Source organism: Euprymna scolopes, chromosome 14 (genome assembly GCF_053919585.1).
Source record: "Euprymna scolopes isolate OS-2025 chromosome 14, ASM5391958v1, whole genome shotgun sequence".
Taxonomy (NCBI): domain Eukaryota; kingdom Metazoa; phylum Mollusca; class Cephalopoda; order Sepiida; family Sepiolidae; genus Euprymna; species Euprymna scolopes.
In genome coordinates, this window is record NC_136495.1 from 95,121,441 (window position 1) to 95,147,111 (window position 25,671).

General features: G+C 31.7%; 1 protein-coding gene across 2 annotated transcripts in view; it reads right to left on the reverse strand.

Moving 5' to 3' along the window:
• The window catches only part of LOC145293171 (uncharacterized), a 132,135-nt gene that overhangs the window by 76,662 nt on the left and 29,802 nt on the right, over nucleotides 1–25,671 (reverse strand). For both annotated transcript variants that reach the window (XM_080139637.1, XM_080139636.1), the window contains exons 2-4: nucleotides 19,453–19,549; nucleotides 17,920–17,941; nucleotides 5,378–5,524 (exon numbers count right to left, since the gene is read on the reverse strand). In XM_080139637.1, the coding sequence (XP_079995763.1) occupies nucleotides 5,378–5,524; nucleotides 17,920–17,941; nucleotides 19,453–19,524 (241 nt within the window). In that variant the 5' untranslated portion in view covers nucleotides 19,525–19,549. The remainder of the gene's footprint in view (nucleotides 1–5,377; nucleotides 5,525–17,919; nucleotides 17,942–19,452; nucleotides 19,550–25,671) is intronic.

Sequence of the window (25,671 nt, forward strand, 5' to 3'; positions counted from 1 at the left end):
TGGAGGCCAGGCGCGAACGCAGACCCCACAATTTTATTATTCCATCCCTAATTAAGTTAAAACATACTTATACAAGTATTATTATGTACATCTATATCAAAACACTTGTAAACGTTTTTTTTAAATTAATTTTTTTTTTATTTCCATACTTTGTGGGCAAGGCACGTACGCAGACCCCACAATTTTAATGAATCATCATTATGCCAGATCAAACATACTCATTCTTGTGTCTCGATACATCTTCTATCATTATATGTGATCGGTTTTTTTAAAATATCAACTATATAGGAGCCTATTCGTGACCAGACACACACACAGACGTTCAGTTATATATATATATATATATATATATATATATATATATATATATATATATTTTACACAGTGATCACTACTTATCAAGGCCCGGAAGCCACTCAGGGATAAGGGTTATTGCAAGTACATTACGTTAGTGTGGAGATTTATATATATATATATATATATATATATATATATATATATATATATATATATATATATATATATATATATATATATACTAGCTGTACCCTGCCACGCGTTGCTGTGGCTTAATTTTCGTGTAATGGAAAATTCTAATAAAAAGAGAAAATGCATGTTTCTTATATTCTTAGTACAGCAATCCACTCCAAAAAGTAAAAAAAAAAAGACGAAAATGAAAAAAAATATGGTACTCTTTCAGAATTGGATCCGGATCCTCGGGAGTTACCATCAATCATGGCTTGGGCTCAACCAACATTCAGTGGATTAAGCCGAAAGTTGCTAAACCATTGAAATAGTTTTCTTTTTTATTGTATTCAAAAATGTGAGTTTTTAATTAATATTTGGGTAAGGTGGGGTTACTATACACAGATTCGAAAAAGTTGTTCAAAAACGAATAAATGAAAGCAAAGGTAAGGTAAATGACGTTTCTATCTAACAGGATAATTTTTTAGTGTTTTTATTTAATGTAAAATGTTTAATCGGCTCAAAAACGCAGTGTTTATCTATATATTTGAAAAAGACGAATGGTCGCAGACTCTGTTGAATACGTTAAGTTTGGGAAAATCAGTTAAAAACTATACAAAACAATGTCAGACACCTACTGATTATATGTTATTGTGACATAGGCTGACATATTCGGTGGGTTTCTGATAGTATTTTGTATAGTTTTTTAGTTTTAAATCATTTTCTCAAACTTAACATCATCAACAGTGTCCATCACCGTTTGTATTTTTCAAATACACTGATAAACACTGTTCTTCGAGCCGACTAAACGTTATAGTAAATAAAACGGGTTTGTATTACTAAACACAGAAACGAAAAAGTTGTTGAAAAATAAATATAATAAATAAATGTTATCAAAGGCAAGATAAGTTACTTTTCTACCTAACTGGATAAGATTTTAGTGTTTTTATTTAGTGTAAAATGTTTAATCGGTTTGAAAAAATGTAGTGTTTATCTGTATATTTGAAAAACACAAATGACGGCAGACTGTTGAACACATTAACTTTGGGAAAATGAGTTAAAACTAAAAAACTATACAAAATACTGTCAGGAACTCACTCAATATATGTTACTGGGACATAGGCAGACATGTATTCAGTGGTTTTTAACAATATTTTGTATAGGTATTCGGTAATAAAGTAACATATCTTGCCTTTGATAATATTTGTTATACATTTATTTTTTGACAACTTTTCCAATCTATATGTACAGTAGTACAAACCCAATAAAAACACTAAAAATTATCCAATTAGGTAGAAAAGTAACTTATCTTGCCTTTGAAAATATTTACTTGTTATATATTTGTTTTTGTTGACAACTTTTTCAAGTCTTTGTGCAAGTACAAACCCAAAGGTGTATTTTTCTGTCTAATTTTATTTTTGTTACCGCGCTTAAATTTAAATTTCACAATATCTTTTTGGGGGGAGGGTATTTTTTTTTTACATTAGGTCCACCTCCACAATTTTCGACTATGCTGAATAAGAAAATCTCATTTAAAATTTGCAGAGGCCATTAGTTTTCGAGATATAAAGACCTGTACTATGTACTATAATTCACTGACGGCCATGAATAAACATTCCCAACCTCCCCATATTAAGAACGGCTTTCGGAATAAACAACACCCATGCCTAACCACATGTTTTAACCTTTTACCTGTCTTTCGTCTTTTAAAAACGGCTTTCGGAATAAATACCACCATTCTCCCCATGTTAAGAACGGCTTTCGGAATAAACACCCCCAACCTACCCATGTTAAAAATTGTGGAGGTGGACCTAATGTGAAAATTTACCTTTTGTTTTTTTAGTAAATTGTTTGTTGAAAGAACAGAATAGTGACAAAACATCATGTCCTCCCCTTGGTAAGAATAGCAAAAACAAAAAATAATAATGGTTTTCTTGGTAGAAACTTTTCTGTATTTCACCTAACAAATTCTGGTGCTCATGAACTTACTAATCCGCACTATTTTTTAAATCGAATTTCGAAGTTATTATTTAAAAAGCCATTCTTAACATGGGGAGGGGAGGGGGTTTGTACCTAATCTGTACTTTAACCTTACAATTGAATAAAAAACATATCATAAAACTTTAATTAAACGTGGAAATACGATTTAAAAAATAGCGCAGATCACTCTCTGCATTAGCACCGAAAGTACAGATTAGTTAGAAAACATCCTCCCTCCTCATGTTAAGAATGGCTTTCTAAATAATGTTAATGCTTCAGTACTGTTCCTTGTCTGCTTAAGTTTAACTTTTGTTTAATAAATTGTTAGGTGAAAGTCCAGAATAGTTACAAAACACCCCTATCCCCATGTTAAGAATGGCTTTCTAAATAATAACGTTATTATTTCAGCGGGGTAGCTTCTCTGCATAAGTACCATGTTTTGTTTTTAAATTGTTAGGTGAAAGGACAGAATTGTTACAAAATACCATCCCCATGTTAAGAATGTCTTTCTAAATAACATTATTTCAGCACGGTATTTTCTATGCATACGTACTATCTATTTTTGTTTATTAAATTGTTAGGTGAAAGTATAGAATCGATGCTAAACTCCCTCCCCATGTTAAGAATAACTTTCTAAATAACGGTATTATTTCAGCACGGTACCTTCTCTGCATAAGTACTATCTTTTGTTTATTAAATTGTTAGGTGAAAATATAAAATAGTTATAGAACACTCTCCCTTTTCAATGTTAAGAATGGCTTTCTTAATAGTTTATTTCAGCACGGTACCTTCTCTGCATAAGTACCATCTTTTGTTTATTAAATTGTTAGGTGAAAGTATAGAATAGTAACAAAACGTCCTCCCCATGTAAAGAATGGCTTTCTTAATAACGTTATTATTCTATTATTATATTATTATGGTACTTTCTCTGCATAAGTACTATGTTTTGTTTATTAAATTGTTAGGTGAAAGTACAGTACTCATGCAGAGAGTGATCCGTGTTAAAATAATAACGTTATTATTTAAAAAGCCATTCTTAACATGGGGAGGGGAGGGGGTTTTGTACCTAATCTGTATTTTAACCTTACAATTGAATAAAAAAACATATAATAAAACTTTAATTAAACCTGGAAATACGATTTAAAAAATAGCGCGGACCACTCTTTGCATTAGCACCAAATATTATTTAAGCAAGTTACAAATCCGTAAAAAAACTGTACTTTTACCAACCAATCTTATATCGAAAAACAAAAAAAAACAAAAAAAAAACCCTCAAAAAGCAAGCGACAAACTTTTTTTTCCTTATATAATAAAGAAAAAATGTTTAAATTAAAAAATTTGGAAGATAAACAAATGAATTATGTTTTTTTTTGTTTTTTTTTTACTTATCGAGTAAACAGAAAATGAAATCTACTTCGTATTGTCAATTCGTGGCTGTGAAATGAATCGAACCGGAAGTTCAGTTTTATCAACAAAACAGGTTCGCACTAACGGTTACGAAAATATATTTATTTTATTTAATATTTTAATAATTCGCAAGGTAAATTTATTTTAATAACATAAAAACATCCCTCGACTCTAAAGATGGGTTGTCTGAAAATTTCAAATAAATTTGTAACGTAGAAATATGGTTTTATTCGCTTATAACGAACCAAGAATTACATTTTTATATATATATATATATATATATATAAATATATATATATATATATATATATATATATGCATATATATATATATATATATATATATATATATATATATATATATATATAAAGGAACATTTTATGTGTGTGAGTTGTTCGTTTCTTTGTACACTCCACAACGACGAGACCGATTTTTATTAAATTTCACACAGATGTTAGATAGGTTTTGTATCGGAATGTCTTTGATAAGTAAAGATAATTAAACACATCTGATAAAAGAAGAAACAGGATATTTTAACCAAAGTTAACACCTTTTTACAGCCTAACACGTCTGAATACACTTTATGTAAAAGTTCAAATTTTTAGACCAAAAATTGGCTGAGTAATTTCTTAGAGACCGCAGAGGTTAAATGTTTTTAAATTTGACCCCAATTTTGACCCCTTAATTTTGATTGTTTTGGGCTCAAATCAAATTAAAAAGTTTGATCCATATCCAAGTAACCTACATCTAAAATTTCAAGTTTTTGATAGCCAACGTGAGTGGACCTGTCGGCATCCTGCGAATATTAGCCCATCTTTCAGTTTCCATTATACAACAAACCAATAAGAGGTAAATAAATGCGAATAGTACACATCAAAGACCACACAGAGGAAGAAAAGACCCCCACAGGACTAGTAATAGAGTGCTGGGTGTTTGTCCATTTTGGAAGATGATGTATGACCCGCAATAAATTGTGAATCAAAGGCTGCACAATCTCTAACCACTTCTCTCTTGAGTAGATATGAATGGCAAGAAATCCAGGATCCCTGGAAACAATGCCGAGATAAGTGGAGAGTACATACAGCACCTGGTAATTCCAAATAGTCCCCTATTTTTGTAATGATGCTTAAACACAACTTGACAGAGTACTATTACAAAAGCAATGCACACAAGAAACTCCTTTACAAATATAGGACGTATATTCTAACAATACATAATTCGGCGAGATTATCTCAGACGAAGGTTTAAAAAATTAATTTCCTAGAACTTATGTTATATATATATATATATATATATATATATATATATATATATATATATATATATATATATATATTATATAATCTATATAGAACTTATGTTCTATATATATATATATATATATATATATATAAATTATATATATATATAAATTATATAATCTTTTATGCATCTTCTGCAAATTCAAATCAAGGCAGAATTCCTCGGTTTATGGTTTTAGTGATGATATGATCGTCTGTATGGCTGGAAACAGAAAATGAAATACCTTTGTCTTTGATAGGCTGCAACTTTTCTTGACATTTCTCTATAGTTAAACCATCGCAAGGAGATGACACCATTCGAATTTCCTGTCGACCGTTTGGCATGGACCCCAAGTTGATATGTTGCCATGGCAACAATGACCGTTTATTAACTGGAAATATAAAAAGACAAACGAAAATTCATAACAAAATTTCGCAGCACGATTATCAAAACCAAACAATACAGGGTGGCCACAAAGTCACGCACCAATGTTAATTTTATCTCAATTTTTCTAAATTAAAAAAGTTATAGTAGTAACATTTATTCAAATTCACAGTTCATTGGTACGTGACTTTGTGGCCACCCTGTCTATTAAAACTAGAACTAAAGTTGGGATGTTCCGTTAATTTGTAAAAAATATTTTCAACATTTATAATCTCATATATTTTACATTAACGTTTACCTTGAAGTTAAACCGCACACCTATTTTGCATAATGGTTAATTGTTCGCTCATTGGGTTTAGTCCTCGATCAATCCTCGATTAAATCATTCGTTGACATCTATGCTGATGACACGACCATCTATGGCAACACATCAAAGACCGTAATTGACAAAGTTCTCTCTGATTCTCTCTCCTCTAATCTTGAGCGCGTCATACAATGGGGAAAGGTGGCTGGTTACTTTTAATGCATCTAAAACCAAGCTCCCATCTTTACATCATCAACGCTCTGATCCCCATCTGGCATCAATTGAAATGGGTGGTTCTCGTCTTGGGGAGGCTCCATGTTTTGACAAGCTTCTGTGATTGACCTTTACTCCTGATCTGAAATGGAACATGTACATCAAATCTGTTGCCAAGGTCACTGGAAAAATGGTAGGATCCTTCTGCCGCTCCAGTAGCTCACTGCGGATGCAATTCTATATCTATATAGAAACCAAATACGTCCAAGGATGGAGTACTGCTGCCATATCTGAGCAGGAGCTGCTAAAAACAGCCTATCCTGCCTTGACAGAGTACAAAATAGACTTTGTAGCTTAGTGGGGAATGCCCTTTTCTCTTCCCTACGACCTCTCTCCCACAGAAGGGACGTTGCGAGCCTGTCATTGTTTTATCGTTATTTTCATGGGAAGTGCTCGTCTGACCTCCAATCTCTGGCCCCCTCTCACCAATCCTTCACGAAAAACACCCATCTAGCTGAATCCACTGTCAGTAATTTTCCCCACTCTTTATCTGTGCCTAAATCAAAACGTAGATTCCATGAACAAAGCTTCTTTCTTAGAAGTGCATGCATGTGGAGCTCTCTTCTGTTTGCCTATTTCCCACCTGACAACAACTTAGATGTCTTCAAGTCCAACATAAACAAATTCCTGTTGAACCACCCCCTTAAGTAAGACACCTTATCAGATCTCCATTACTAGCGATTACTACGATATTATGCCATTGCTTACTGTACACGCAATAACCTTTATCTCCGAGTGGCCTCCGGGCCTTGATAAGTGGTGATTGCCTTGTAAAAAGATATATCTATATATATAAAAGCGAAAATGTATGTATGTTTGTCTGTATGTTTGGATGTCTGCTAAAAACTTTCGACAAACGCAATGAAAATTCACAAACTCGATTCATTGTAAGGTGTGAGCACGTTTACCAAAAGGTTAAAATTTATTTCCTACGGACGATTTTAAAATCATTTTTCAACTATTCACTTGACTGTCTGAATTTTATTATCGTTTCCATAATACTTTGAAAAAGAAACAAGGTAAAGTAATGCTTTTTATATCAGATATATTCCTACGCGTTTTTTTTTTTTCACTTTTTTTCTTCGATTTTCTATTGAGAAAGATCTTATGTTTTCCTGTCTGGGTAATTGATTTAGTTGATAATATATATTTGTGTGGGGGAGTTTCGACGTAATTATGGGTTTTTTTTCGGGGCGAGGTGGGTGTCGCTTTATGTCTCAGCATCACTCAAAGAAAAATAATTGCAGAAGTACAAAAATGCGGGTGTTTTTATCTGTTTAGTACTTCTGCAGTTTACGAACCGTGCTATTTTTTAGATATGATTTACAAGTGTAATTCAATTTTTGCCGTATCTTTTGTTTATTAAATTTTTATGTGAAAGTCCTTCCTTTATTAAAAATGGGGTACTTTTTATATACACAATCAAGCATAGTTTATCCGCAAAAATCCTAATTTACATTTTTGGGAGCAACACAAACTGAAAACGGACCTGTACAGTTTTTTTTTCTAGGTAATGTAGAACTTTCGTTTACATTTTTACCAGTGGTACAAGAAATGTCGTTTACCCAGAAGTTTTGGTTTCGAACCTGTAATTACATAAATATTAAAAGAATGCCAATTAGTATTGTGTAATACAAATATATCCGTAGCAAAGCTCGGGTAAATCGGCTAGTATATATATATATATATATATATATATATATATATATATATATATATATATATATATATATATATATATATATACATAAACATGTATGCATATCCATTTAGCGTGTTCCTATTTACTTGCCTCACTACGAGTGCGAAGTTAGGTACAATATCAGTTTTTAACGTAGGAGTATCCAGCGTCCCTCCTAAGTAAGTCACCAAGTCTTCTGTCATCACATCAGCTAACAGTTTCAATTTCGCGTTTGCTGTCAACTTAGTCATATTCACCACATTTCTATCGTTCGAGGTAGAAATATCTGACTCCCAAGGTCTTTATGTTTCGCAAAAATCTCCATGATATCCTAAGACCAAAATGACATTAAATAGAGAAGAACAGAAATTCTCCGAATTCCATCGATGACCTTGTGCTAAAAAAAATACTAATATATCAATTCAGAATCTGAAAAATCTAGCGTTTCCTTACTTCAATCAGCTGAACATTTCTCTCCTTTGAAAAAAATGATCTAATAATAATAATAATAATAATAATAATAATAATAATAATAATAATAATAATCGAATAAAAATTCTGTAGACTTATGAACGATCATTTTATTTTTTTTCATATGAGAACTTTGAATCTTGCGTCAATACTTTTCTTGTCAGCGAGGTATCTTATTTGCTCTCGAATCCAATTATTTTTGCATGTTTTTGCTCTATACTTATAACGACACTTATCTTTCTGTTCCTTTAAATTTTCTGTGTTTTAATTCATATTTCTTTCCTAAATATTATGTTTTTGAAATTATAACTTGTTGCACTTTGATCCCCAAATAAGTTCTAATAATGAAACTCACTTTTTCATTTTCTTTTCTTTATTTTATGAAAGACAGTGATGCACATTTTGTATTCCTCATAACAAATTGCATTGTCATTAGTGACTAACCCGACGGTCAATCCATCATTTTGTTATAATTGGCAATAACCAAGAAAAAATAGAAGAACAATGAAAGTTAATAATCTTGTATAGACCAATGGCAATAATGGAAGAAATTGTGAAATAGTCTGCATCAGCAGATGCTACAGGACATTCCAACCTTGTTATCATCATACAAGAAAAATAATAGAAAGTCTTTGAATATTGTTTATTGAAATATTCACGTTATCCTAGATCATCAAACCATTGAAATGCATTCCGGCCTTATTGATTATAATTTCATAAATAATAGCATCCATTTTTTAAATTTGTTTACTTTTTGTAATTCACATTTTCTATTTTGCATAGACTTACTACGCTTGTGTGACTACAAATCTACAACAATATATATATATATATATATATATATATATATATAATTATATATTAGACATTAAGAGGAGATCTAATTATATATATATATATATGTATGTATATACAATTATTTCCACAATGAAACAACGCCGCAGCTCACACAAACCATGAAAGCTGCAGAACAAAAATCATGATTTGTGTGATTGATTATTCGACAAGGAATACAAAAATTTAAAGTTTATTTCTTTATTCCATGGAGTTTCAATAAATGGCTCATATCACCAGAGGGAATGTTTTTAGCAAAATAGTATTCATAGGCAATCATAAATTTTGCTATTTAGCACATAGATTGAAAAACTAAAAAGCTTGTATGAAAAGATTTTAAAAAGCCAGGATTATAAAGGATATTCCATGGTAAAGTTAGGTTTATTGAAGAAAAATAGAGGCACACTCGTATATATATATATATATATATATATATATATATATATATATATATATATATATAAATAAGTTTCCAGACTGTTTTTGTACAGGCATTTAAAATTGTTGGAGACTCTTGAAAATTCACTATGTTATTGTTATACATCTTATGAGATGACTGACCAATTTTTATGATTTCAGGTTCAAATGAACCGCTACAGCAGAAAGACACCCTATTAAAGCCTAGTTTTCACAGCTGATGAATTTTAAAAATGCAGAAAAACGATATGCAATAAAATTCTGTTTTAAAATGCCACAGAAACCTATGGAATGTTGCAAACTGCTTTTGAACCATCTTGCACGAAATGATAACCAGTCTTTGAGTGGCAGAAGAAATTCAAGAAATGCAGAGAGCCTGTGAGGGATGATGAGAAGTGTGGGGAGAATAAGGAAGTCAGAACACTAGAGTTGATTGGCCAAATGAGGAATTTCATGGATAAGGGCCGTCATGTATCTATCGAGACAATAAGTGCACAGTTTGATGGCAGTGTGGGAACTGTACACACAATTATTCGCTAGGAATGGAATATGCAGAAGGTTTTTGTGGTTTGTCCTAAGGAGAAAATGAGAAAGAAAGACGTTGTCATGACAGCAGGGAGATGGTCTCGCTGATCAACTCAGATCCCGCAGCTGTTGATGCTCTGATGAGCTGTGACGAAACCTGGATCTACTGCTATGGACCAAGAGACAGAGTTTCCAGTGGAAGCATGCAGTCTCTCTCAGACCCAAAGCAAGTCCACCCAGAAACTTATGATGATCCCTTTTTTTTGGCAGTACGAGCATGATCTACATGCATTGGGTTCCCACTGGATATGCAGTCAACGAGGAACACTATGTTGAGATTTTAAGGGAATTGAGGAAGATATTCCACCAGAAGAGGCCAGAACTCTTCAATCAGGTCAGAGGAATTTATACCAGGACAATGCACTAATCCACAACTTCATCCTTATCACAGATTATTTGACCAAGTTGGGCATCAAGACAGTTGCTCGACCTCCCTATTGTCCAGCCCTTGCACCTTGTGACTTTTAGTCATTCTTTAAGTTCAAGGAAAACCTTAGAGGCTATCGTTATGAGACAATTGAGAAAATGAAAGAATCTATGACGAGAGTCATTGACACACTCACATAAGAGGACTTTCATAGGACTTTCCAAAGTTGTTGGAACCGTACAACAAGTGCATTGCAACCGAAGGAGATTACTTCAAAGAGGACTAAAATTTTACATACGTACTATCAATAAAAGTGTCCATACGAAAAAAGTCTGGAAACTTATTGAAAGCACCTTATATATATATATATATATATATATATATATATATATATATATGTATATATATATATATATATATATATATATATATATATATATATATATATATATATATATATATATATAATATCTTCACAAAACCAAGACAATAAAATGAAAAATGACAGCATAATATTGTGTATTTTCATATTTCTTAACTTTCGTGACCATTCGGGCAATTTCAAATTTTATGTCATTCAAAAATATTCTAAAAATAGCCTTTCCTCAGACGGTGAAATACACTATTTATACATATAAGAACACATTTCTAACCCCTATTAAAGAGATTAAGCAGTTGAACCTACCTCCACTCCACTCTTTTAAGTTTTGTTTGATTATTTTCCGTTAGCCATGGAATTTATAAATCACCCTATTTTAATATTTCTACTTTTTAAATTATATTTCAACCAATTATCTATCTTAATATTACACTAATCCTCCGTGTGTTGATATAAATTAAGCAATTATTTTTCTTCTACAAATTATGCATTTAATATTCATTTTTCTAATACTAAACTACACCCTCAAATTCTAGTTTAAATTTATCTGTCCCAACTATAATCTTTTCGGTTTATGATAGTTTCAGTTTCATATCCGTTTTTGTATACATCTACGACATCATAATTGACTTTGCTCAATATTTTATTTCTTAAAAAGGAATTGTAATTAAAAGGTTAATTAAAAATTTATTAATTAAAATTAACTTCACTTCAAATTTGTTATGTCATTAATTTAAATTTGAAATTTATCTTTTTAATTTTTATCAATATATAAGCATTCGATTTTAATATTTCTTTTAGTTTTCTTTTCAATAACGTACTTAAATTCTAAATGTTGCAAGGGAGATAACTGTGTTTATTAAATTTTTATTAATTTACCAATTTCGCTAAATTTTATATATTTATATTTTAATATTTTGATTTTAGTATTTATTAATCACCATCATTTAATTTTAAACTTATAGTTTTAACATTGACTTCTTTATGTTAATCTTAATTTAATTTCTCCTGTATTTTTGACTTTATATTTTTATTATTTTTAATTAATTTATTTTACTTCTTCTTATCCTACCTGTTACAATATCTTGCAGTTTTTTTTAATTTTAGAATTGTTTCCATTCTTGTACTGTTGAAATTACTCGGGTGTAATTTTATTATCCATAACGATTACTTAAACCAAAACTACTTCCATTTTTTCTAGTTAGATTATTATTATTTTATTTTCTATATGTTAACATTATGGCGAGGAAAAAGAGAAAAAATATAAAAGACCGACTAGGGAGTTATACTCCGAAATATGTTTCTTAAAAATAAACACTTGTTTATTTTAATAGTTTCGCATTGTAATTTGGCTTCAAATGTATTCACTACGTATTTTATTTTAAAATTCAAATTTCAGTCAACGCTTCTAACACAGATAAAAAAAAAAACTACCTTGATTTTCAAATCGTGTGGCCAGGCACAACCTTTCTGGCATTACAAAAATTACACCACAGTTAACATCACGGGGACTCTTCATTCAACTTTCAACTTAACATCATGGTGAGTTAAAAGAGAAAAAATATAAAAGACCGACGAGGGAATTATACTCTGAAACTTGTTTATTTTAATAATTTCACGTTGTAATTTGGCTCCAAACGAATTAAATATGTATTTTATTTTAATATATATATATATTTATATATATATATATATATATATATATATATATATATATATATATATATATATATATATATATATACTCGCGCGTGTGTGTGTGTACATAAACAGTCAGTTCCGCAGAATCTTTGCTAGCATCTTACCCACTGCTTCGAGCAGCATGATCCATATATTGTTACCATAATAAGACTTCTGTCTTTTCCCTTTTGTAAATTGGCAGCAATATTGCATCTACTCAATCTAGCAACATGACTGCCATGCCATACGCTAAGTATGAGACCATGCAGCACTCCAGAAATATCGTTACTGCCAAAGATAAACAAATCTACTGATATCCCTTCCAAACCTGATGCTTTTCCAGTATTAATTTCCTTCATAATGCATTTAATCTCATCATATGTAGGGTTCACCATCATTTCATCAATAATTTTGTGTTGGGCCAAACTAGAAATCATTGCTTCATCTATAACAGATGTATTATCAAACAGCTCATTAAAATAATCCTTCCATCGTGCAAAGATACCGTATCTTAGATCAAAACAGAGCTATCTGTAGATTTTAAAGGAAATATAGATGTAGATCCATCAGCTTGTTTGATGTTGCTATAGAAAGATTTTGCATCTTTATGATCAGAATCCTTTTGTATTTCAGCAGACAACTCAGCCCACCACTTATTCTTCATCTCACAAAGCTTGCACCGCAGTTTTCTTTTTGCTTTCTTGTAAGCATCTTCTACTTTTTTTGTGGGAGAGTTAGATGAAATAAGAAGTTTGTTGCAAGCTCTCTTCTTCTCTTCAATTTGATTGAATATAACAACCATTTCACCCGAACCAGTCTCTTCTTCTCTTCAATTTGATTGAATATAACAACCATTTCACCCAAACCAGTCTCTTCTTCTCTTCAATTTGATTGAATATAACAACCATTTCACCCAAACCAGTCTCTTCTTCTCTTCAATTTGATTGAATATAACAACCATTTCACCCAAACCAGTCTCTTCTTCTCTTCAATTTGATTGAATATAACAACCATTTCACCCAAACCAGTCTCTTCTTCTCTTCAATTTGATTGAATATAACAACCATTTCACCCAAACCAGTCTCTTCTTCTCTTCAATTTGATTGAATATAACAACCATTTCACCCAAACCAGTCTCTGCGTTAATTTTCATAAGGACCCAGAATTCTACTCCAGTGTTGTACATGTTTGATTTGAACTCGTCCAATATTTCATCAAATATCATTGAATAAGTTCTTTAGATTTTCGCGTACTTCCACATTTTTCAGCTAAGGAACATCTTTAGTTCCACCGAGACTCATTTTTTGATTCCCGATTTGCATCTTGATCTTCAAACCAACAAACAGTACCACACTTAGCACCTTGCATAACTAACTGTACACATATCCCGAAGATCAAGTCTCTGTGTGATTATGTAGTCGAGAATATGACCATGTTTGGAGCTAGGATGTAGCCATGTTGTTTTGTGAATAAGTTTTTGTCAGTAGATAGTGTTACACACTGCTAGTCCAAACTCTATGCACAACTGGAGTAGAATAATACCATTATCGTTAGCTTTGCCAAGTCCATACCTCCCTAAGGCATCCCTGGTTTCATAATCAGATCGAACTTATGTATTGAAGTCACCGAGTAACAAAATTTTATCATCCTTAGACAGTCTCTCAGTTCTTAAAAAATGCCATAATGATATCTTGACTGCTACACAAAGTAGGGGCATATATTGAAATAAATGATACCAAATGACCACACGATAAAAGTAGCCTCAAACCCCATATGGCCATTCAAGCTGACTTACGATATTTGTGCGAATTGCAAATCGTACCTTCAGGCTTGCCCTTCCAAAAATGTGTATCCAGCACCTCTTTCAGTTATTTGATCTTCTTCACTGAGATGAATTTCAGATAGAGCAGCAATGTCCACATTGTACCTTGCCAGTTCCTAAGCTATAATAGCGGTTCTCCTTTCTGGAAGAGCAGATTCCTGCCGATCAAGGAATGTTCTCACATTCCATGCTAGAATGTTCATCTGAACTCTTTCTTTTTCATAAACTTTCTTTTTCTAAGTCTCCTCCTGCACGTTTGCAGAGACATCATATGCAAGCAGCTGATTAGAATCAGATTGAAAAGACAATGTTTTGGTCATTTCTTTTCTCAGTGTACTCAGTGTTATCTTTAAAATGGGCTGCTCACTCCTCCCAAGACAATTCATGTCCAATAAAACTAATAACGATGTCAAGATAAAAACTTTAAGACGCCCGTTTTCAGATTTATGACTGTGTACCTCATAATTGCTAGGTGTGCATACGTCACCACATGATTTTTGAAGAGATATCTGTGCTTGAAAAATGGCGATGATACATGCTTGTATTACATATATATCATCCTCTGAGCTTCAACGGTTATAATCCACGAGAGTAGGAGCAAGATAAATGGTAACTGTATCAATCGCAGGTGAGGATATGTCACCAACACTAGATGGGTTGTCAGCCAAGACTCAGAGAGGTCCATCTACCCTCATCGAGGAAAGAAATATTGTGCCAGATGCCAACCTGGTATTTCTAGTTGCCACAGTAACCCTTCATAAAATCAGAGAGAGGCTAACAGGTCTCCCACCTTGCCCAAGGGTGTCCTGACACTATGCATAGTAAGGATTTCCATCTCTGCGAAATTTTAAATGAAAAGTTTTTCAACACTCACACTACTGTTGATGACGAAGATGATGATGATGATATAGCTCACCGATTAGTTTAAAAATGAATAAACAAATATATCCAGTCAGTGTTCAGAAATGAATGTGGGACAGTTGACATGATTTTTTTTTCTGCTCGCCAGTTAATGGAGAACAAAATTTTTGTTGACCTGACCAAAGATTTTGACATCATCAATCGTGATGCACTTTGGATTATTCTAGGCAAACTTGAATGTCCTGTCCGTTTTGTTGAAATGTGGAAGAAGTTACATCATAACATAAAAGCCTGAATGAACATTAACGCTATCTCATCTGAACCAATATTAATAGACAATGGCGTCAAGCAAGATGACATACCAGAAATCACACTTTTTTCAATTTACTTTGCCACAATGCTTGTTTATGCTTTTAAAGACAATGTTTGGGGTGTCTTTGCGTTTTCGAGCTTCTGGTGGGCTGTTCAATCCTTAACGTTTGAGTGCGAATTCAAAAACTTTCACATTATCATTCGTGAGTTGTTGCATGCAGTCGACGCAGTTCTTGTTGCACACACAGAAGAGGACATGCTTGCAGAATATTCGGTCTGACCATTAGTTTGAAGAAAACCTTTGTTATGCATTCACCTCTAACTGACGTGCCATATATGGAACCAACTATTCTGGCTGACAGAAGATTGAAAGTCACTGATCCCTTTAAATATCTTGGGAGTATACTGAGTAGATATGAAAACTTAGATGCTGAAGTAACCCCCAGGGTAGCCCAGACTAGTGTTGCTTTTGGTAAGCTTGAAAAACGTGTATGGTCGATTAAAGAAATTAGTGAATAAAAAGATCAGTGTATATGAGGTATGTGTGTTGACTTACAATATGCATCAGAAACCTGGACTACATATCGAAGGCATCTTAAAACTCTGGAAAGTTTTCATCCAAATGCATTCATAGAATACTGAACATCAGTTGGAGGTTCTACACTACTGATACTTGAACAATCCAACTGCTGTAGCATAGAAATGAGAATCATTCAAAATCAAATGCGTTGGACTGGGCGCTTATTTAGAATGAGAAATGATAGAATACCGAAACAACTATTTTATGGTGAGTTTTCCATAGGAAAGAGACCACAGCATAAACCTACGAAAAGGTTTAAGGATGTATTGAGGGATACCTAAAGTTGCTAGAGAGTGTTACAAACGGTTGGAAAGTTCAAACTGAAGATCGAAAGAGAGAAAAATAATCACAGAAGGATGCAGAAAATTTGAGGAAAAGAGTTTTAAGCATTTAAGTATTGAAGCGTGCCCTTAGGAAGCAGGATGAATCCGCAGTTCCTGCCAAATTGCATCAAGAAATGAAATGCACAACGATTTAGTAAATCATGTGAGGCCACACAATGTCAAGCATAACCAACCATTGTATGAGGTTGTGCTGCTTCCTAGACCGCACAACTCTTTCTGTAATATATCTGGTTTCGTCTCTAATTCAGCAAGCATTATAACAAGATTCTCAAAGGTGCATAATTAAGTCCCACCACAAACAACACCAAATACTAGCAAGTTCCCCTGTCACCCCTGTGAGCGATTTTTTAAGAGTGTAACTGGACACTGTAGAGATGGCAAGCTTCTGTCAAGAAGAAGCAATCACACACACACACACACACACACACACACACACACACACACACACACACACACACACACACACACACACACACACATATATATATGTACATATATTAGGTTGAGAATAAAGTTCTTGTAAAAATCTTTATTTTTAATTTCACATAATGTATTTTCAAATGAGTTTTCGTTATCATAGGTTCACTTTATACATCATTTTAAAGAACGTTTTTCGCTCTATCAAATCGTTTAAATTACAATCGTTTTAAAACAATTATGTCTTCTTTTCAGAGCGTGGAATACAAGATGGTAAAAGCAAATTTGTACAATTTTCGTCGAAACACATTAACGCACAACTGTTCGAGATCTTCTGCACTTGTACGACGATTTCCAACTACTTGAGAGATTAGAAGGACAAAAAAACATAAAAAAACAACAAAAAAAACAAAAAAAAACGATAAATGGGCATAAATACACTTGTTTTGCATTGGCAAAAATGTGTTGATTCTGATAGTGTTCAATAATCATATCAATAATTTTTTGTTTGAGCCGAGATTTGTTCATCTGGATTTAAAAGTTAAAAGCTGCAAACATTTTCTTGTCACCCTGATATTTAAAAAATCGACACAACCCCTTAGTCAATAAACACCTAAAATGGATTTTGATTTGTTTGAAACTAGGCTAATATATATTAGTTCTTAGTGTCTAGAACTCTTTATCTGTGCCTAAATCAAAACGCGGATTCCATGAACAAAGCTTCTTTCTTAGAACTGCACGCCTGTGGAACTCTGTTCCGTCTGCCTGCTTCCCTCCGGACTACAACTTGGATGTCTTCAAGTCCAATGTTAACAAATTCTTAATGAACCGCCCCCTTAAGTAAACACTTCAGCAAATCTCCTCACTAACTTAATGTACTTGCAATAACCCTTATCCCTGAGTGGCTTCCGGGCCTTGATAAGTGGTGATCACAGTGTAAAAAAAAAACAAAAAACAAAACTAATTGATACCATATTAAACTATTTTCGCACCAGGCATAAGTGTGCTAAGATTGTTTTTTTTTTTTAAACAATATTAGTTTTTCTCGTTTATTATTAAAAAACCTTTTACTCACCTCGTAATTTCGTTTTCAATATCTGGAAATACAAATATAAGAAGTTATTTACCAAAATCTGTATAAAAAACAGGTAGATTATTTGTTTATTTATTAACATGTTTATGTATGTGGCACAATAATAAAGAGTCGCTTTAAAGAAAGCCTTAGTTCACCATATTTGCGAATTTTATACTCAACTTCTCAAATTCAAATACTATTTTTTGTAGATATCTAGTGTAATGTCTCTTCGAACGTATGTAAACATAGAAAATCAATGTTTAATTTTACACGAAAATTCTGTAAATTTTAAAGAAAATCTGTTCAACCGTTTCTGAGTCTATAAGGATCGAACTAAGACACAGAGACAAAATTGCATTTATATAATTGTAGAGATAATGAACGTATTTTAGTTTTTAAAATCAATGAAACAACAAAATGTTTAATTAATTTTAACGCATAAACACATAACTTTTCTATTTGGGATTTATTTTTTTAATATTGTATGAGTTTCAGTACAAATCATGTTTCTTATTTTTTCTTTTTTCTTTTAATACAATTTTTAAGTTTTCGAATGCTTTTTGTAAAATTTTTGATTAATTACCGACAGTCTGACTATTCGATAGATCTTGCTTGCTAGGACCTCAGCGATGATGTCATTTTTCAGCTCACGGGCCTTAATGACATACATTACGAAGGTTGTGATAAAAGTCTATAAGAGAAAAAAATCTATATATCTATAAAAGTGAAATTGTGTGTGTGTGTGTGTGTGTGTGTGTGTGTGTCTACTCTGTCAATTTTCAGTCTACAGATTCGAGACTTGATATAAGGGGTATTGAGATGTGGGGAAATCTTTTTAATCGGTTTTCGGCCAGAAATTTGGTTGTCAAGGGGTCAAAGTTCAACGATTTGACCTTTGAAAACTCTACCAAACTCCTCCGACAATTTTGGGTCTTAACACTTGAAATTTTAATGTAGGTTACTTGGACATGGATCCAACTTTTTAATTTGATTTGAGCCCAACTTAATAAATGTTAAGGGGTCAAAATTGGGCTTAAAGTTTAAAAAAAAATTATCTCTGCGGTCTCTACCAAATCACTCAGCCAATTTTTGGTCTAAACATTTGAAATTTTACATAAAGACATGCAGCAAGCGTTTTAATCAGTTTTGCGTGAAAATTCGGCTACCAAGAGGTCAAAGTTGAAAGAGTTGACCGTTGCAAACTCTACCAAACTCATCCGCCGATTCGGGGGGTCTAAATACTTGGAATTTTAGATGTAGGTTCCTTGGACATGGGTTAAACTTTTAAATTTGATTTGAACCCAAAACAATAAATGTTAAGGAGGTAAAATTGGAGTCCAAGTTAAAAAAAAGGTCTCTACCAACATTTCTCTATGGTAGTGAACGACGCCTATTATATAGAAAGGCATAACCGTACATATGAACACTTTTTAATATATATATATACTTATGCACATAAAGTTATGAACAGTACATAGGGCCCGAGCAAACCGGGCTGAACTGCTATAAAACAAATAAAATTCGTCAACTTACCGACGATTTCGTCACTGTCATTTGGGCCATAAATAACAAGGCAAAAACTGCTACTCTTAAAAATTCTCCCATTTCAGCAATGTTTGTATTTTACGACCTGAAAATATTAACAGTCATTAACAATAAAATTTACAGTAAATAAATAAATAAATAAATAAATAAATAAATAATAATAATAATAATAATAATAATAATAATAATAATAATAAATAATAATAATAATAATAATAATAATAATAATAATAATAATAAATAATAATAATAATAATAATAATAATAATAATATTAAAAAAAACATGGAAGGAAGAAACCTGAAACCACAAAATTGTAAGTTAACTAAACCCCTCACCAAAATGTAGTGTCAGCATCGTTAAGCGCCAAGGAGGATGGAAAGACCAAGTAAAGAAAGCACTAATCAGACCTAAACTGAGGACTGGGTCTTAGGAGGGGGGTTGTTGCCACCCAAATTCCAGTGAAGACCAATTGTCGTTGCCGGCGAGAAGTCCATGGCAAGCAGTTGTTTAATAACGCAAATTAATTTGCAAAGGTTATCGAAAAAGGTGGAGAGTACTGGAAATATAGAGAGACTTGTTATCACCCAGACTCTCGGGAACACCATCGGACTTTTATTAGCGAGTAATTTGTTGATGAACTGTGTGAGAACTCATAATGAGTACAAATAATGATATTCTGTATGCCATGTAGAAACGTGAAATCCGCTCAAGAAATTTTCAACATTTCTATATAACAAAGAATTACGGAACAATAATATTTGTTTCTCAAATGCCCCGTTTACGTCAAACATTATTTACATAACCCCCCCCAAAAAAAACCCCACTAATAATCATTTTTTTTCTTTATTAGAACGAACATACAACGAAAACTTGTTCTTTCATTTTTGTCTTTGACAAAAGCGCTAAGCTATATTAGTTTTATTCGGGTCTCTTTCATTGGGATAAGTCGTGCATGTGTGTCTAACGTAATTAAAGTGGATAATCTTCGAAAGATATAAAATTTATGGCAGCGCCTTAAAATGGGGTAACATAAGTTACCTATATTGTTAAATTGTCGCTTTTTTGGAGTTTAAAACAACAACAAAAATCGATTCAGTCTGTATATTATAATAATAATTATAATGATAATGTTTTTTTAGAGAAACAACAAAGAGTAACATGTAGACATCGTAACCTACGTGTCTCTAACGTCTTCCTCGATTTGCTCACACGTTAGTTTTATAATCTTGCTCCTTTTTCCTTGTCGCGACGTCATCTCGCACACGACTCGGTCATTTGCATACAGCTGTCATACGCGCGTCCGCACTCCGTTACAAAAACAAAGCAATTCAAATCAAATAGATACATTCAATAAGTCGTGTGAGCTTATGAACTTAACTTGTGATAACCATCAAAACAAAGCCAACGAATGTTTATTTTATGTGTTGAACAAATATCTAAAGTAGTAGTGCCCGTCTCTTCGAACGTATGTAAACATAGAAAATCAATGTTTAATTTTGATTAGCGATAACTAAATGGCGTACATCGGATTATGTTGTATTTTTAATTAATTTTATCAAAAACATAATCAACCTCAACATTTTGCTTATTCTTAGTGACATTAAGAATTGAAAGAAGTTTTTCTCTCCGGATAAATGTCAATTATCTTCACCTTTCATTAAGAAGCGAAACAAATGTAGTAATATTTTCACTATGATCCGTTATCTGTTTATCTGCAATAATTATGGAAACTTTGAAGCAAGGCAGTTAGAATACTCCATCTAGAAGCAAGTTTCGTGGAAGCGTTACATGTCGACCGTCACAGATAAGTTTCATGTTAACAATGTATATGGTGTCGGTAGCAGAGCCTGTATGTTGAGAACTGATCTGCTCGACTGTATGAGATTGCATGATAGCAAATAATTACGCGATCGGACAAACGAGGAAGAAACGTTAAGAACGGAAGTCAGTGGCTTTTGTGTCATATCTTGGTTTCTATAAATATGAGGTGCTGAACCATTTACGTACCCACAACCAGGCATTGCAAAGTTGTAGAGATGGCTTTCTTCTGTAAAGCATCTGGCAATCACCACACATACATACATACGCGTGCATGCATATATATATATATATATATATATATATATATATATATATATATATATATATATATAAAGGGAAATAGAAAAGATTGAAGAGGCCGAAGAAAAGCTGAGACAAGAAGAAAATTTAAAAGATTAACAAAGGAAGGTAATGAACAAGGTAAAAGGAAAGGAAAAGGAAAAAAAAATGTACAATAAAAGAAGAAGTAAGAGAGAGAAAATAAGCATTTAGAAGAAAAAACTCAAAAACGAAACAGAACAAAAAGATAACAAAACAAAAATAATAAAATAAAGCAGAAAAATAATTAAATAATAATAAATGTCAAACGAATGAAAAAAGGAAGAAAATTAAAAAGAAACGAAGTATGAAAACTCATAAAACAAAAAAAAAGAATGGACAAAGAAAAGGATAAAAAAGAGAACAAAATGAAATATAGAATTGAAAATGAAGAAATAAGAAAAGGTGAAAGAGAGGTAGAAAAAAAGGAAAGAAAAAAGGAAAGGGAAGGAAGCGACGATAGTTTGTAAAGATGAAAGTTGTTATTTGCTGCTTGTCCATCAAATGACATGTAATCATCCCGAAAAGACAGGAATGGCGCAAGAGAAAAACAAAAGCCGACGTGGCCTTCATTGTAGAAGAAACATAAAGCCCGTAGGAATTGGTCCCGCTCTCCGTTCGGGTTCCTTTCGAATATGAAACGTCGATTTTGCTATTTCGATTTGTCTTTTGAATAGAATTCAGGTGCAATGCTGGCAACACATGCACCTACACATGCAAAGATATAAGGAATTGTTAGCATATAGTAAAATGCATACTGAAAATAAAAACGGACAGTTGTACGATGCGGCCATGCGACCTGCGCGTTTAGCGATTACAATGATTGCTTCAATTTAATCTGGTCATCAAAGAAAATGCTATTTTAAATTTAAGCGTGATATACTAAAAAATACGATTTCAAATTAAAGATTTATGAATCAAAGTAAATGCTATTTTGAAATTAAGCGTGTAAGAACAAAGAAAATACTTTTTTTGAAACTAAACCTGAATAAGAGAAAAATAAAAAATAATGATATTTCGAACTTAACTCAGCTACTTCAAAATTAACATTAAAAGGTAAAAAATTTGATATTTCAAATTTAGGCGTAACAGGTTAAATAAAATGCTATTTCGAACCTTATCTTGAACTATAAAAGAAAATGCTATTTCGAACTGACGCATAACAGGTCAAAGGAAATGCTACATTGAAAAACCCTATCAGATACAGGAAAATGCAATTTCGAACTAGAAGAAAATGCTATTTCGAACTTAATCCATAAAAAGTAAAAGAAAATACTATTTCGAACTTAATCCATAAAATGTAAAAACAAAAATTATATTTCGAACTTAAGCTATGAAAAGTAAAAGAAAATGCTATTTCGAACTTAATCTATGAAAGGGGAAAGAAATTGCAATTTCACACTTAATCTATAAAAAATAAAAGAAAATGCTATTTTGAACTTAATCCATAAAAAGTAAAAGAAAATGTTATTTTGAACTTAATCCATGAAATAAAAAATGTTATTTTGAACTTAATCCATGAAATAAAAAATAAAAAAAATGCTATTTCGAACATTTTCTTTTACTTTTTATGGATTTTGAACTTAATCCATGAAAGATGAAAGAAATTGTAATTTCACACTTAATCTATAAAAATAAAAGAAAATGCTATTTCGAACTTAATCTATAAAAAGTAAAAGAAAATGTTATTTTGAACTTAATCCATGAAAGATGAAAGAAATTGCAATTTCACACTTAATCTATAAAAAATAAAAGAAAATGCTATTTCGAACTTAATCCATAAAAAGTAAAAGAAAATGTTATTTTGAACTTAATCCATGAAAGATGAAAGAAATTGTAATTTCACACTTAATCTATAAAAATAAAAGAAAATGCTATTTCGAACTTAATCTATAAAAAGTAAAAGAAAATGTTATTTTGAACTTAATCCATGAAAGATGAAAGAAATTGTAATTTCACACTTAATCTATAAAAATAAAAGAAAATGCTATTTCGAACTTAATCCATAAAAAGTAAAAGAAAATGTTATTTTGAACTTAATCCATGAAAGGTGAAAGAAATTTATATTTCGAACTTAATCCAAAAACGGAAAAAGAAAATGCTATTTTGAACTTAATCCATAAAGGTAAAAAAAATGCTATTTCGAACCTAATTCATAAATGGTGAAAGAAAATGCTATTTAGAACCTAATATGTTAAAGGTAAAACAAAATGCTATTTCGAACTTAATTTAAATGGTAACAAAATGCTATTACGAACTTAATCCATAAAGGTGAAAGAAAATGCTATTTCAAACTTAATTGATAAAAGGTAAAAAAATACTATTCCGAACTTAGTCCATAAAAGGTGAAAACTTTTTTTTCGAACTTATGCGTGAATGAAAAATGATATTTCGAACTTAATCCTAACAGACACAAGAAAGTGCAATTTCGAAACAGCATATAAACAGTAAAAACAATGAAATAATAAAAATAAAAATAGTTGAAATTAATAGTGAAAATACAAAATATAGGAAAATTATGAATATATAAAAAAATCAAAATAATGAAAAATAATTTAAAAAAATTATTAAAATTGTAAAAGCAAGACAGAAAAAAATAGATTAGAGGAAAAGGAGGAGAGAGGTATAAAATGAGAGGGGGGGGGAAGAGTAATCGAGGCAGAGAACAATAAAAGATAAAAATTAACAAATAAATTGAAACGAAGAGTAAATATAGAGAACGAGAAAAAGAAAGAGAGCGAGAAACAGAGAGGAGTAATGTAGTGGTGGTGGTGGGGGCGTAATTTGTTAAAAAAACAAAACAAAAACAAAGCACAAATGGAGTGAATATTATCCGTTATCCGCATGAATGGAAATTACATTTCATGTTTTAGATTCAGTGGACCACATTTCAATCCTGGAAGTTTTGCCTTGTCAACGTCAGTTGGATGCACGAGTGCTGGGTCAGTAGGGGTTTATCAGGCAATCAAGTAAAGACAACAAAATGAAACCTAGCGGATTCGTATAAAACTAAAACTCGACCGTCCAAATTCACACAAAACGTTTAACGATCAAACTGTTTGAATAAAAATATGCACACCATAAGCACCGACAGATTTACAGATTCATAAAATCAATAAGAAGCGACAGTGGCACAGTTTTTATCGGTGATATTTATAAATTATGAAGGCCAGGCACCGTGTAGGGTCAATTTTTAGCTTAAAACAGTGGATCCAGTTGAGTTAATTAATAAAGTAAGGTTAGTTCAATTTGAACGTGACACAAGATCAATCCTAATGCTATTTCAAATTAAAGTTTTATACATTAAAAAAAATCGATTTCAAAATTTAACGTGACATGTAGGAAGTATAATGGTACAATATCAAGTAAATTTTACGTTAAACACACTTTCAGCTTCAACAATTCAGTTTCAACTAGAAAGACGATTGTGATTGACTTGGCAAAAACTAAAACAAGTAGATCATTATGAGATGTATTCGTTCAAAAGTGGGGTTTAACCGTTTAACCGTTTAGTCACCGTCAGTCCCAAATAGAACAAGTTGTTATAACGATTTTTAAAATCATGGAAATTATTTCCCTGATTTTAATGATTTTAATTTCAATGATTTTAATTTTAATGATTTTAATGAAAAAAATTTTCACATTTGTTCTTGTTATTATAATTTGTGTATTTACTTGCATTCCTTTCACGTAAGCTGCTACGACACAACCATACATGTTATTGTCATAAGCTTTCTGTTTGCATATATTAGTGACAAAAATATGTTATTCGAATTTATTTTTTTCATTATATTTTGAGTCAAATGTAAAAATTCTTTTAGAATTTTTAATTTTTAACCATTTAACGAGTTTAATTAACATAATTTAACATTTAAATGACAATTGAAACTGAATTGTCAAGTCGAGGAGCAGCCTTACGAAAAATAGCATTAAACTTTCGTTTCAATATTTTTGAAAATAAAACAAACGTATGTTGATTTTTTTTGTCATAATTTATTACATTTCTTGATTTTATTTAATAAATTTCTGAACTTCTTATTTAGAAAAAAAAATGTTTAAATAAATG